The sequence below is a fragment of the Pinus tabuliformis genome, chromosome Q, assembly GCF_031772625.1.
Source record: "Pinus tabuliformis cultivar Carrire ecotype Pingquan chromosome Q, CPIR1, whole genome shotgun sequence".
NCBI classification, from domain to species: domain Eukaryota; kingdom Viridiplantae; phylum Streptophyta; class Pinopsida; order Pinales; family Pinaceae; genus Pinus; species Pinus tabuliformis.
In genome coordinates, this window is record NC_142296.1 from 1,188,165,977 (window position 1) to 1,188,181,038 (window position 15,062).

General features: G+C 30.4%; 1 protein-coding gene across 1 annotated transcript; it reads right to left on the reverse strand.

Moving 5' to 3' along the window:
* Window positions 1–2,902: 2,902 nt before the first annotated feature.
* Window positions 2,903–4,278, reverse strand: LOC149223945 (endochitinase 4-like). Its single transcript, XM_089383432.1, has 3 exons — window positions 3,953–4,278; window positions 3,676–3,790; window positions 2,903–3,377 (listed from the first exon to the last, which is right to left on the reverse strand). The coding sequence occupies exons 1-3, from the start codon at window positions 4,242–4,244 to the stop codon at window positions 3,083–3,085; spliced, it is 702 nt and encodes a 233-aa protein (XP_089239558.1). The 5' UTR covers window positions 4,245–4,278; the 3' UTR covers window positions 2,903–3,082.
* Between the last annotated feature and the right edge of the window lie 10,784 nt (window positions 4,279–15,062).

The window sequence follows — 15,062 nt, forward strand, 5'->3', positions numbered from 1 at the left end:
TAGTATCTTGTGAAGCATGTATTGATGATATTAATTGGTAAAACTTGAGAAATTTGTTTTCAGTGTTTACCACCATGATTTATGATGAATATATTTGATGCAGACACGTAGATTAGTGTAGAAAATATTATTAAGGTATTGTTACTAATATTTACTGGGAATAATTTATGTGGAATCTTAACCACCTCTTTTATGCTACAGTGAGAGGGAGGGAGTGAATGAAGCAAATCATTTTTTTTTTGGATTCCAGAAAAAAAACGCTTATTTAACATCATGCATTTTTGTAACATAAAATATATTCAAGCTATTGCTACCTGGAAAAAAAAAAGCATGATTGTAAGTTAAACATGAATTCAAAATAGAAAATGGTTAGATCTTAATCTTTCTTTAGGTCTTGATAGATTTTTGGGCCATTGGTTTAAAACCAACATGAGGTGTGGTATTTTGATGTAAAAAAATAGTATTTTCATTGCAGTTCCTATGGACCACACTTGCTTGATTTTCAAGATAAAATGGTTTAAATGTTGTTGAATGATCTCTACATTACTTTCAACTGCATGATATGTGTTTGATTTCCTAAAGCAAAATTTGTTGGATTAAAACAAGAACATGGCAAACACCATGGAGATTAGTGGCAAGGAGCAATGTGATCTTTTGAATAGTTTCAAGGATCATGAAGGAAATAATACATAGGTGAGTCAACAATCAAAAGAGAAACACAAAAAAATTTCTATTTAAGAGTTGTAGCTGATGTTATTCTTGGGTTCATTTCCAGATTGGAGATATGTGTAGTTTTATTTAAGGGTAGATCTTAATTCCCATAGAAATTCAAAAATTATTTAAAAGATTGTTATAGTCCTTTGTAGACACATGTTTCAAACTATAAAAAAATAGCTTTGTAGATATGTGCTGTTTTATTTAAGGGTAGATCTTAATTCCCATAGGAATTCAAAAATTATTTAAAATATTGTTATAGTCCTTTGTAGACACATGTTTCAAACTATAAAAAATTAGCTTTGTACTGATTAAGTTTGTCTATAGAAAGAGGAAGTGATCAAGAAGAAATATGGAGGTATTATACCAAACGACCTTTGATTTCAAAGGTAGCAAATCACAATCTATTTCATTATTTGTAAGGCATTCATGTTGGCATAATCAGACAAGGTCTTTAACTTCAACATAGGCCTCATGATTTGTAAGGCTCAAGGAAGCACTATAATAAGATTTCATTGTAGCATGTTCATTTTTTTTGTTAATATTTTTCTGTCTTTTAACAGTGGTCAAAGAAGTTGTAAAAAAATATTATACGTTATTACCTTACGACATTTCCTTTCCAACATCTAGTACAATTGCTAATTTATATGATTATTACTAACTAAAACCATCTCTATATTTTCAAACTGAATCAAATTTAAAAATACATTTATATTAAAATCTAATCTAGTTAGATAACACCACCTCATTGAGAAGTTAACTTATTTTTTATTAATTATTTTAAACATAGAAAAAATAATTATTTTAAACATAGAAAAATATCGAATTTCAACTTTGACAGTATCATTTATATGATTGTTGCTAACTAAAACTATTGTACAATCACTATCACTTAGAAATGCAAAGTAAACCCTTGCACATACTCCGAGGGGAAGATAAACTGGGATACATGACTCATGAACTCGGTTAGAGTGTTTGATAATTACTCCATCTAATTTTTCCTACGTATCTCTTTTCTCCATTAAATATGAAATTAGACGATTAGGGATCACACAAGTACTTCATACCGTTACCGAGTTCATATATTGTTGACTTGTTTTTAGCCATTAGATTCCATATATATTAGCATTCATAAAATTATTTGGAGAGTTTCAAAAAATTTAATGTATTCCTCTTTCTTTTTCGATCCTATAAACTACTACCAACTTCCATCCATAATACTTAAAACGCATAGACTCGACTAACTATTAATAACTATTAATGATAATTGTAACAATGCACTCACACGAGTAATCGATGTAATGAAATCATAGAAGAGGTATAAGAACACATCATTCAATGGTTGTAAAATTTTACAATAAAGTTTCCATGATACATTATTCAATGCTATAAAAATCTACGAGCATTATCAAGTATTATTTGAATATGATATATTTTTCTTTCTCTTATGGAACTCGTATGTTAACTAGTGTTTTGAATATGATATATGTTTTCTCTTTTATGGAACTGGTATGTTAATGGTATTTTAACTACGGTTATAAGAAGGGGTATGTTAATGAGTGTTATATAGTAATTAATTGTTGTTACTTAGTTTAAATATAGTTAAATTAAATAAAAAATTAAATATATTAATAATAAATATTATATTAATATTAAGAATTTTTTAATTTTATTTATACTAATATATAAATGTAATATTTATAAATTATAAATGGAAAAAATAAATTAGATATTATATTAATAGTTTGAGTAGGCTTAATGGTTGGGAGCATGTGTTTCCTCTTAATTAAGAGGTCACAAGTTCAAAATTAAAAGGAATGCCTTTAACTTTCTGAAAGATAAATCATTCCTAACAAATAAAACAATCATCACTAAACTTTTTGATCCTGATGATGGATACAATAACCATCCCAAAAAAATCAGAAATTCCAATTAATCTTTTTCGTAACAATTTCCTAACCAGTAATACACCATCTATTGGCTGTCAAATATATAAAATCAAATGCACTAATAAGTACAATTAATTAATCTAATCTTAATTTTCTATACCCGCACAGTTCATTGACATGCAAAAGCCATGGATATCTTAATTTTCTGTACCCGCAGAGTTCATTGGCATGCAAAAGCCATGGATATGCTTACATGTTGAAAGAAAGAGACTGATCATAATAGAATGTTGTCTCGTTTTACATGTCACAAAGATCCGTTTCCTGCTCATGCTAACCATTGTAATCAGAATCTATCGATTTTATTGAGTACTATAGAATATATATTATTTTGAACTATTCTGGATCCTTTGACAGTATTATTTTGAACTATGCTGGATCCTTTGACAGAGATCACGAGGTCACAGCATATTAATATACTTTTAACAGCTAAGGTTATTTCCTGGATCTACACCAAACTCATTGCAATAGTTGGTATAATAATTGACACGTTCATCAACTGCGTTGGAGTCTCCACCATTGCATTCATCCCCGCTGATTGCTTTGATCGTTGCCCTGAATCCTTGTCCCGATGTAATAGCAGAGTGGCAATTACTATGCTTCATCCAAAACCAGACAGCAGTCTTCCACGAGATTGAGCCATTCTGGGCTACAATTTCAGGGTGATTCAGGCCATCAAAGCCCAGGTAATCACCAGCTGCACCATAATTATAATTCCTGCCAAAAAAACTCTCAGTCAAACAGCATGAAACAGTCTCTCAAGAGAAATCCAATTCAAATTTAATAGATAGAGCCCAAAAAAAATTATAATTCATTTTAATAGATAAATAAATTCATTTTTTAGGATACTGGCTTTTTCTATAGACAAAGTTTACAGGATTTTTTAAGTGTATAATTTGTTTTTGTACACAAGTACCAAATTTCTAGAAACCAAACCTCTACGCATAACCGGTAGTGAAACCACAGACTCGAAAATAAAACTTGTAGACCTACATCCCATTATAAGCATACATACCATGTGAGTTGCAAGGGGCCACGCCCATAGTACTGCTTTCCCGTCACACACTGGTATTTGTTGTTGGTGGAATCGCAGTAGTCAGACTTCTCTATTTGCTCAACGTAGCACAGTCCTGCCAATTTCATAGTTATATGTGTCACAGTTCTATGTGTCACATGGATAAACAAACCGATTTATAACATTTATAAATTCTGAAATGAAATCATCATATATATATATATATATATTATAAGAACAAATTTATAGAAACAGGAAGGATGCATGTGAGATGTACTGGAAGTCTCGTGAGCAATATTGGCGAAGAAAGCAGCGATTTCTCTCTTGTGGTCAACGTCGGGGCCCGTTGTGCCAAAGCCAGAGAATGCAGTGGCTGCGTCCATGAAGTTATTGTATGTATAGAAGGTCTTTCCTGCGCAACTATCAGAAGCACCAGACAAAATTCCATTGAAGAAATCTTGGGTAGCAAAATCCCCAACATCTCCTCGGCAGATGGAAACAACATCGAAGGCAAGAACGAGCCATAGAATAATAACGCTCGGTGTCATAACACGGAGGTAGTTTGTCATATTGGCTAATGTCTATCACTACTGTCACTAGCACAGAGAGTGTACTACTTTGCTCTGTAGAAAGAAGAGTGTGTTTGTTTATATAGCCATAATGTATCTTTTTGAATTTAATTCTGCCGTGACGTTTGAGAATTATATTTTTGTTGACCTAACCTTGGTTAAGATGAACACATCGGCACGTCAATGTTAATATGTTACGCCTATTCTCGGCACTATAACTTGTGAGATGGGCCACTTCACCTGTAAATCTCCACAACCTCAACTACCGATGGTTCTAGCTTTGTCAAGCTCCCAAACAATCCATACATCGAGCTGAAGATTCAAGTACATATTGAGAAGATGGTCATGGAAGAAGAGGTTCAATCGTTGGATAATTTAGTGTTTACACCTGTAAATCTCCACAACCTCAACTACCGATGGTTCTAGCTTTGTCAAGCTCCCAAACAATCCATACATCGAGCTGAAGATTCAAGTACATATTGAGAAGATGGTCATGGAAGAAGAGGTTCAATCGTTGGATAATTTAGTGTTTACATATTGAGAAGATGGTCATGGAAGAAGAGGTTCAATCGTTGGATAATTTATTGTTTTTTTTTTCTCTCTGGTTCACTGCCAATTGCTCCATCTCAGACTAGGTATCATGGAAGAAGAGGTTCAATCATTGGATACTTTAGTGTTTTTTTCTTTTTTCCTGGTTCACTGCCAATTGCACCATCTCAGACTACGTATTGGTTGTTGGCAAGCCTAAGTATATAATTATATTTATGGTTATGGTTATGTATATATATTTAGCATCTAACATGATGTATATACATTTTTTATATTTAATTTCAATTATTGAGTTTAATTTTAATTATTGAGTTTAGAAATTTATTTTAAATAGAAAAATAATGTGAGTTATAAAAAAATAATAAAAATATAATGAATGTAGAATAATGTTAAGCAAAGTTCCCATATCCACATACAAAAAGATAAATTAATTATGAGAATGGTTATGTATAAATATTTGTGGTATAGAATCATGCATGTTAGTAAAAAGAAGGCTTCCTGCAACTTGAATGGGAGAAAAAATGGGTAAGTATGAGAAATGAAGTGTAATTTGTGGAATATAGAAATGCAGGAGAAAAATGATGAATGTGAGATGTACGTGCAAGATGATTTTGGGAAAAAAAAGCATAAAATCCACATATACAAAAATGATTAAGTGTTAGAGTTTCAGGTTGTGAACTATGTGAGAAGAAACTAGGTAAAAATGTCTTCACATATGTGAAAATGTCTAAAGGAAGAATGTTAATTATAGTATAAGGTTAAAAAATATAAGATATTAATGATCAATGAATGTTGGTCAACGAGGCTTCCCAATCCCAAGCATAATATGCTGCCTCGTTCCATATTGATCATGAAATATCTACCACTTGCCATCCATAGGTTTTAGTGGGTTTTCTTACCACTTGCCATCAATAGGTTTGAATAGGTTTTTCAAAGGATAAATATTTTTACATTGGATTTATAGAATGAATATAGATATTTCATGAAAATATTTAAATTGAAAGCATATTTTTCTTTAAAACTTACAAAAAGGGTTTTCATGAAAATAATTTATATGAAATTATATGTACACATGTGCCTAGAATACAACCTTTAAGAAAAGGTCTTTAACTTCTTATTAATCAAAACTCACAAGTCAAGATAATATACACTTTGTTGACACTTTGTTGATAGAAAATGAGATATATTTGAAACTGAATTGTTTGGAAACATTGTGAAATGAATTGGAAATTGGTTTTTTTAAAAACTTATTGATAATGTAGAGAAGACTCCTATTTTGAAATATGAATTGGCATAGGCCATAGTCATAATTGTGTTTCACGTTCATAATTTTTTTCATATGTGTGGTCATTCATACAACATAATTCAAAGGCACTACAAGGAAAATACCTTGTAGTGGATATTTTTTTATAAGCTAAATGCTATTGATCAATCAAGAAAGCATACATAAAGCATTGCTCTGTTGCGGTCTACGACTCAAGAAACTAGACTATTGTTGGAAAAATAGAGTCCAAGTCCAAAATAAAACATATAGAGTACAAAATTTGACACTATAAACATCGTGTCCATATAATAAGGTAGAGAAAAGTAACTAAACTAAACTAGCAAAGTCAAGATAATAGAAAGGATGCGAAGATATTACACAGTCTACCATGGAGTAGAGATGTTGAATGCTAGGTGGAGGTTGAGAGATCAATAAGGGCCATTAGTGTTCCTTGCAAAGTGGAGCCTCTTCCTTTGAGAAAAAGAACCTCAATCTTCGAGAGATTTACTAACATTTCCTTGTGCTCCATAAAAGAATTCCCATTTTTAACCTGAATGCAACTAGTTTGAAGAGATAATTTGTCTTTATTGTCTTCCCGATCAATAACAAGGAGTAGGGTTAAAGTAATTGAGGATGTGTGAATTCCAATGGGGGAGTGCTCACTAGTGTAGCTGTCATGACGCTAACCACAGGAAGCATCCAACTACCTGCATTTTCATGCTTCCAAATGTAGAAGCCTCCACCAATCTCGGAAGAAACAACAAAATGTGGTGAAGGAAACATAAAGGTAATAAGGTAAAACCTAGTGAAATTCTAGATAGTCCATGTTAGGAGGGCTTGGAATGTCCCCAATTTTGCAAGCCGATAGAGAAACAATGTTGGGTAACATAAGCATCATTATAGAGATAAGCTAATATTTTCTTGATTGTGTTGTTTTTGACGTTTCACCTCTTCAAGTTCCATCCACAAACATAAATATAAAGTGTAATAAGTATATATACATTTTTATAATAAAATATATATGAATGCATAAATAAAAACGCATAATGTAATAGCCAGTCTTTCATAAAAAATAACATTCTTTTGAAGTGATTATGTGTATCATTTCTCAAAATATCATCTATTGAAACCATTCCATAATTGCTTTCCTAGATGTTTAAATGTACACTGTGACAAAGCATACTCAATATAATTAATATAAAGGTTTGATGTTCTTGCATTAACCATAAAATAAGTGAATTTACACAATATAACTAATTACAAAATTGTTCAATTAATTTGTGATACTTCAACATATGCTCACAACCCATACTTAATTCAATGTTGATCAATTTTTTGGTATGCTCTTGTTTGTATGTTATCACCTATTAGAAGAGATCCATTTATGGTTATAAGTTAATTATTTAAATAAAATTACCACAATAAATATGAAATATTAAGTAAATCCCAAAATGTGCATACTCACAAATTTTATCATCAACCTATTTCTCCTTGTCTTATGTGGTGAATGGGTTACATTTTGTTTTTTTTTTTTTTAACAAAACATTGAAAACTAGTATTTCATGGAATATTAAATTTGGTGTACATAAAAGAATAGATTAATAATTAAATGCCTTTGAAGCATATTGTTGTTGTGAGGGTTCCTTCTACGATCAAATTATGTTTATTACTTTTACTATTTCCTTGTAAACATTTTTTTACATCCCTATTTCATTGTAAAATTTTGTGGACATCCCTAATTGCATGTATTGTCTTTCCTCTTGATTGGCCTTTAGAATTTTGATAATATTCACGAAAAATGAAAAGCAAATTTTTATTTTTATTTTTAAATTGACCCGCAAAAAAATATAGCAAAAAAAGTTAATTTGTTAATTTTTTCAATGTCTTATACAAGACATTTATTAATAATAAATTTTAAATGTTTTTTTTGTTGTAAGTTTTTGCTATTGGGAATCTCATGGGTCTCATTATCCATTTTTATGGAATATTTCCTTTAGTTTATAGATAACCTTATTCTTGAAGTTCATTGGATTGTGTGTGGAAAGTATGTCTATATGTTTTTTCAACTATATCTCTCATAGTTTTGTAAATATTTTTGCCCCTCTCGTTAATTTTCAGCCCCACTCCAAATGAACTAAGAACTAAGTCATCATTTACATGATTTATGATTTTCATTCTATTAGGATGAAATTCCATTATTTCACTATTGATCTTTGTACAACACTAAAAAAATGTGAAATTGAGTGTTTAAAACATGTTAGCAATTAATATTAAGAAGTTATTTTTTAGTAAAAAGTTGAAAAACTTCATGTTGATTACCTTTTGATCCACCTAATTTCACTATTTGTAAAATTTCCATAAAACATTTATGCTATTTTATACTCAAATTGCAAACCATGTTATCAAGTTTCTTCAAGTTTTTTATTTGTATTGACATGCATTAATCAATAAACATGAATAATTTAAACCTATAGATTATTCAAAAATACTGAATTTTAATAAATATTAAAGAGCTTGCCTTGTTCTCTTATTGGAATGAGCTATCATTTCACTTTGTTGCAATAATTTATTTTCAGTTAACTTCCATAAACCATTTTCTATAATAAAAAAAAAAAAAAAAAAAAAAACCAAAAGTCATTAGATATAGAAATTATAAATCCATTTCACAAAATAAGATATTGATATACTTAATAAAAAAACTATGAACGAGTGATATATCTATCTATCTATATATATAAAATCTGAAATACAGTTACCATGTTGTTTCTAAAATACAATTATCATGTTGTTACAAATCCAAAGATATATATATAGATAGATATATACACACTCTGAAATACAATTACTATGTTGTTACATATCCAAAGCTTTTTGTTCTAAATTCATATATCCACACGGTGCTTTATAAAGTAACTTGATGCCTCATTACTGTTCACTATTCACTGTGCACTACCAAACTAGTGAACAAGTTTGAAATATAACATTTTCTATTATTAAAAACAATGCTAACTATACAATTACCTAACTGGTGCTATCAATATGAACATATCATTGGTGCACAATTATTACATAAACATCTTTATTAAAAAACGATAGTGACTTGGTTTTGGATTTAGTACGATGAGTGGTCCAATTCTAAGAGATACCACATGACCCATATACAATTAAAAACCTTATAATAATTTATTTCTCAAAAGAAACAAATATTTTGAAATATAGAGAGGGAAACTAAAGAGAAATGAAAAAAAAGCTAGGTGCATGTCATTATTTAAAGAACCAAGGCATTTTTTTTATATAAATGCATTGGTGTGCCATAAAATAATAGAGAATATTTCTAACTTTTAAGAGTCCTTCAAAATTCTATTTGAAGTTAGATTGTTTTATGCTTCCCAAATTTTATTTTAAGAATATATTCATGTATTGATAGGGGCATTGGCTCAAAATACAAGGAAAAGAAGTTTGTAATATCAAATGACTAATATACTCAACCAATGTTAAACATGGTCACCATGGTCAACAAGTTCAACCATAGTCAACCATATTCAACCATGGTTAAACTAGCTTCACAATGGTTAATCATGCTCATCAATTGTCAAGCATGGTCACTATGATCATCCATAGACATCCATAGTCAACATGGTCAACCATTGCTAACATGATCAACAATAGTCATCTGTAGCTAAATGTTGACAACCATGGTTAACCATGTTCTGCTATAGTCAACCATAGTTGACCATAGTCAACTATGTTCTAATAAGATCAAACATGGTCACCATGGTTAAACATAGTCAAACATGGTCAACAAGTTCAACCATTATCAAGCCAACTTAATAATGGTCAACAATATTTAATAATAGTCATTAATGGTCAATAAGTTCAACCATAGTCAACCATTTTCAACCAAGGCCATCCATAGTCAACCATGATCATCCATATAAATTCATGGTCAAAATGGTCAAACATATTCATCTGTAGTTAAACACTAACAACCATGGTCAACCATGTTCAAACAAGCTCAACCATGGTCAAACATGGTCATGGTTACAAATAGTCAAACATGGTCAACAAGTTCAACCATAGTCAACCATGGTTAAGCCAAATCAATAATGGTTAACCATATATGACCATAGTCGGCCCTTTTCAACCATGGTCAATCATCATCAACCATTGTTAGCCATGGTCGACCCTCTTCAACCATCATCATCCACAGTTAATCATAATAAACCATAAGAAATCAAGGCCAACCTTCATCAATAATGTTTAAACCTTATCAACCATATGTTAACCATATTTAACCATATTCAACCAAAGTTAACTATAGTCAATGATAATATACTAATCTTCATGCATGTTGGTCATTAACTATCAGAACCACATTAAAAGTGGTTGATTAATGTTGATCAATGCCATAAATATTTTCAAGGTAAAAATGAGATTGATTGACATTTAACAGTCAAATCGTTACTCAGAGGTGTGTCCCTTGTCCCACAAACAAGGGGATTTCACACATCAAAATGGTGTCAAGCTTGGATATTACCTTCAAATTGGATTATTATTATTATTTTCAACCACTTTTCATGTGGTTGTGCTAGTTTATAGAAAAGTATGATGCATTATGGGTTGATGGTTGATGCAAGTAGTCACTAATAATAAGATAATTGCCTAGGAAAACATATGCTGAAATAAAAAAGTACTTAAACATCGAACTAAGCTAGAAGATGGAAAGAAACAAATATCAGTGCAAAGGTAGTCAAAATCTAAAGACATGGTCAAAATATGCACCTATTAGACAAAAGTATATCTTCAAAACATTCCTAAAAAAAGCTACTCTGAAATTCTTTGAAATGGTAAAAGCAAACAATGACAAAAAAATGGAACAGTAGTAGGTCATATTAATCATGTAAATTGTATGATGATGAAAAAGCAAGGTATTCTCAAAGGGTTGTTTGTGGATGATTCATTTGTATACAATGAATTGGTGGTGTAGGTTAGCAATTACTGCATTCACATCTGTCTCAATATAGCCTAGAGTTTATTTGATTTGAATGAGATATCATCTCTCTATTGTGATTGTTTCTAGTTGAGTTGGAAGGTGTTTTATACATACTTATATTGTTTCTAATTAAGTTGAAATATTTATTTATATAGGTTTTTTTTTACTCGAGTTAAAAAAAAAAGGTCAAATTTATGTTGAGAGGGGGTTTCTTGTCATACAAACAAAGAAATCTCATATACCAATTTAGTGGTGACCTTAACATTAAATTATTATTATTATTATTATTATTATTATTATTATTATTATTATTATTATTATTATTTAGTATAAGGGTATGCATTATACTCACAATACAATTTAAATTACAAAAGTAATATTAGAATAAATTAACAACAAAAAAATATTTCAATATTCTCAATATGCACTATTGCTAAAAATATTTTTATATCAACCTTTACATAAAATAATTAAAAGTAAAAAAATAATACCAAATTTAAAACAAATAACATCTCGATAAAAATATTTCAATGTCCATGTAAATATTTGAATATCGACTTTATTGATATATTTATAAGGGAATTGATTTTTTTTAATGAATAATATATTAGGGAATTGAAAGAATTTTTTTTTAATGATAAAATATTAAACGATATGTATTTTTCCTAGAAAAAATCACAGTTTCTATTTCAGATAAGTTTGAAAGTACATCCAAGGTCAAGTTGACTACACCATAATCAACTAACATATTTCTTCAAAATTGCTTGTTTTTTTGAAAGGGCCTTATGTAAGATTTAACTAATAGGATCTAAATACATAGTTGTTAGAAACATAAATTCCAAATATGACCTAGATAATGACCAAAAGGCATGGCATGTATCCAATTGATGCATACATTTTAGTTGGGAATAATAACATGGCAAGAGATAAGGGTATTATCCCTATATTCCTCAATGAAATGAGACTAATTATAAATAATAAGTCCCCCCTTTTAGAGAGAGTTGGCTTGTGCATTATGTTTATGATAGATATGATTGAATTACTTGAAATAGAGCAATGATTTCCTTCAACTATGGAGCAATTGTGAGGGACTTAAATTATAGACCTATGCCTTGTCTTGCATCCAATGAATACCTAAAGACAATGGAAATTATTTGCAATGGTTAATTTCATAAGATAATCGAAAGCACTAAGCTATCGAAGGTTGTTGGAAAATTCCCCAATGTTTTCCTTTCCATAAAACTAATGGCTACCAAAGAAGGATAAAGTAAAACCACAGTCATAAATTTAAACCTCCTCCTAATTGGCCCTATCAAAATAAACCTAAGGGCTATTACAATTGATGATAGGGGTGAGAAGGATCCATCAGGCCTTAGATACAGATGACCAATTGAGAGAAGAAGCATGTGACATGGCTTGAATTTCCACTGGCTATGGATGGTAGACATTATCTTCAAAGAGTATTATGTTTTGAGTAATCCAAATATTCCAAGCCACCACTAATTATTATACCTTGTACCATTTTAATGTCGAATTATCAAAATATGAATAGGAACATTCTTTAACATTTTATTGATCCTAAAGATACATGCATTTTATATGTATCTCTACTTGTTTCCACACCTATATAGAGAAACTACATTGAACAAATAAATGTAAAAGGTCTTTAGTAGCACCATGACACAAATAAAATATACTAGGATGAAAGAAACCCATTTTTTCATTATGTCCCAAGTTAAAATATGATTTTTTAGAATCAACCAGAATAAAATGACACTCTTAAGAGGAGTCACGATCTTCAATAACTTCTTATCCCACTAGCTAGCATCATTCTGGTCAACCTTTAGAAGAGAAATATAGCATAGTCTAGTAGTGTATTATCTTCCATCAAAATTGAAAATCCAAACCAACTCATCTTCGCCATGCTTGATCTATATGTGTATAGAATTTAACTAAGCATTAGAGAAATTTTGAGGTCAAAGATGGGCCTCAAAACAAAAATGTACAAAAAAATTCAACTTTATAAGAACCAATAGGATTCCATATGATGATGTCAACCATGGGGGACAATTCACTATTTTTGGAGTAAAAAGGTAAATAGATAAATAAAAAATAAAAAATTTCAACTTATCTCCCTGTGATTTTACTCAATTTTCGAGCAAGGGAACTTGTTGGATGCAGATTTAATTTTGCATCCAAGGAGTACCCATGTTACATACTTTTGATGGACCCTACAACACAAAAATGTGAAATACATGAAAAACATTATTGCAATCACATTTTTTTCATGCATTTCACATTTTTCATGTAGTAGGGTCCATCAAATGTATGCAACGTGGGTACCCATTGGATGCAAAATTAAATTTTGCATCTAATGAACACCCCCACTCAAACTTTGAGTAAAATCATAGATAGATAAGTTGAAAACGCGAGTTGAAAAATAGTGTTTCTTTTTTTCCCTCCAAAACTTGATGAGGTAATCGAATGTTATTTTATTATTTCCACTATTATTTTATAATATTCCTTAGGAGGCCCATTTTAGACCTCAAAATTTCTCTATTTCAATAAACCAACTTGAATAATTGATCCATAAATCCTCAAGGTTTCTATCCACTATTGAAAAACATCCTTGATGTTGTGTCCCCCCACACAATTTTATTTAGGGTACATATAATCATTTTCTATAGGTGTCCAACTAAATCATTAAGTAATGAAACATCATCATTGCAACTTACAAGTGCATCCTTACTAATGTGAACCATTGAACGAAATCTAACCCCACAAGAAAAATGATTTCAAGCCATCAAAAAAGCATGTGAGAGTGCTCTCCATTTATTTGAGGAGTTATTTGTTGACTTGTTGGGAGATCAAATCCAATCCCACTTTGTCCCTGGAAAAATATATTTAGTTATGAGTATTTTTCTCCGTAGATTATCATGTGTGAGAATGATGCATAATTATTTCCTACCCAAGGCATTCTTGAAAGACACAATTTCTTTTAAATCCCAACTCCCAAATGCCTTAGGGAAGGAAATCTGTGACTAACAAACAGGATGAGACCCTAAGTATTTAGCAAGGTCCTTCCATAAAGAATTGAATATAATCTTTAGAACATGATTCAATATGGTTGTAGAGAAGAGTTTGAAAAGGTGTCGATATATCGAAATTGCTCCAACACACATCTTATTAGGATAAAACAATCCTCGTAGGATAGTCAATGAAACATCATAAGTGAATTAAAATCTTCACTTTAAATAGTATCCATTTCCAGTTAGCTATACCATTTCTATTTGGATTGATGTTAAAACATAAGTATTTGAATCCTTAATTAAGGCTATGAGACTAATACTTGCAAAGATCCATCATCTGAAGTTTATTTCCTTCCATGCCATCAAGGAAGTATATGGTATATTTTACCAAGTTTACCAACATCCCCATATCATAAAAATAGTTCTCGATAATCAATTTGAAATTCTCACCTTTTGCCACATTACAATATCAAAATAAAATCACATCATCCACAAATAAGAAATGAATAAATTTAATATTTTGGCCTATCAAAATCCCCTAAACGTAGTGGCATTTTATGGATTTAATGGGCATTCCACTGAGCCCTTATGCAATAATCAAGAAAAAATAAGATGAGTTTGGACAACCTTGATGAAGTCCTTTGTAGAGCTTAAAATTAAAAGATGAATCTGCACCATTAATTAGAATCCAAAAATAAGAATGCAAAATGTATCCCATGATCCAATTAACTAGACAAAGATCAAACCCAACATGAAGAAGGAATTTGAATAATGTCCATTGAACTTTATCATAATATTCTTATATGTCCAATTTCAAAAGAGTCGTACAAACTTACTAGTATTTTTAATTGATTGCACCCCTTCTTGGGTTGACTTGATAGATTTATGGTAGCTTTATGGATTACCCTAACTCTAAGAAACCTAAACTATTTATCCAATAGAAACCATGAGAGTAGAGGCATTATCCTTACAATGATGGTTTT

Excerpts from the sequence above, each read along its gene's own strand:
- LOC149223945 (XM_089383432.1), bottom strand. The coding sequence starts at position 4,244 with ATGACAAACTACCTCCGTGTTATGACACCGAGCGTTATTATTCTATGG. Across the intron at positions 3,791-3,952 it reads TATTGCTCACGAGACTTCCA|GACTGTGCTACGTTGAGCAA; the intron begins GTACATCTCACA and ends TGAAATTGGCAG. Across the intron at positions 3,378-3,675 it reads GGCCCCTTGCAACTCACATG|GAATTATAATTATGGTGCAG; the intron begins GTATGTATGCTT and ends TTTTTTTGGCAG.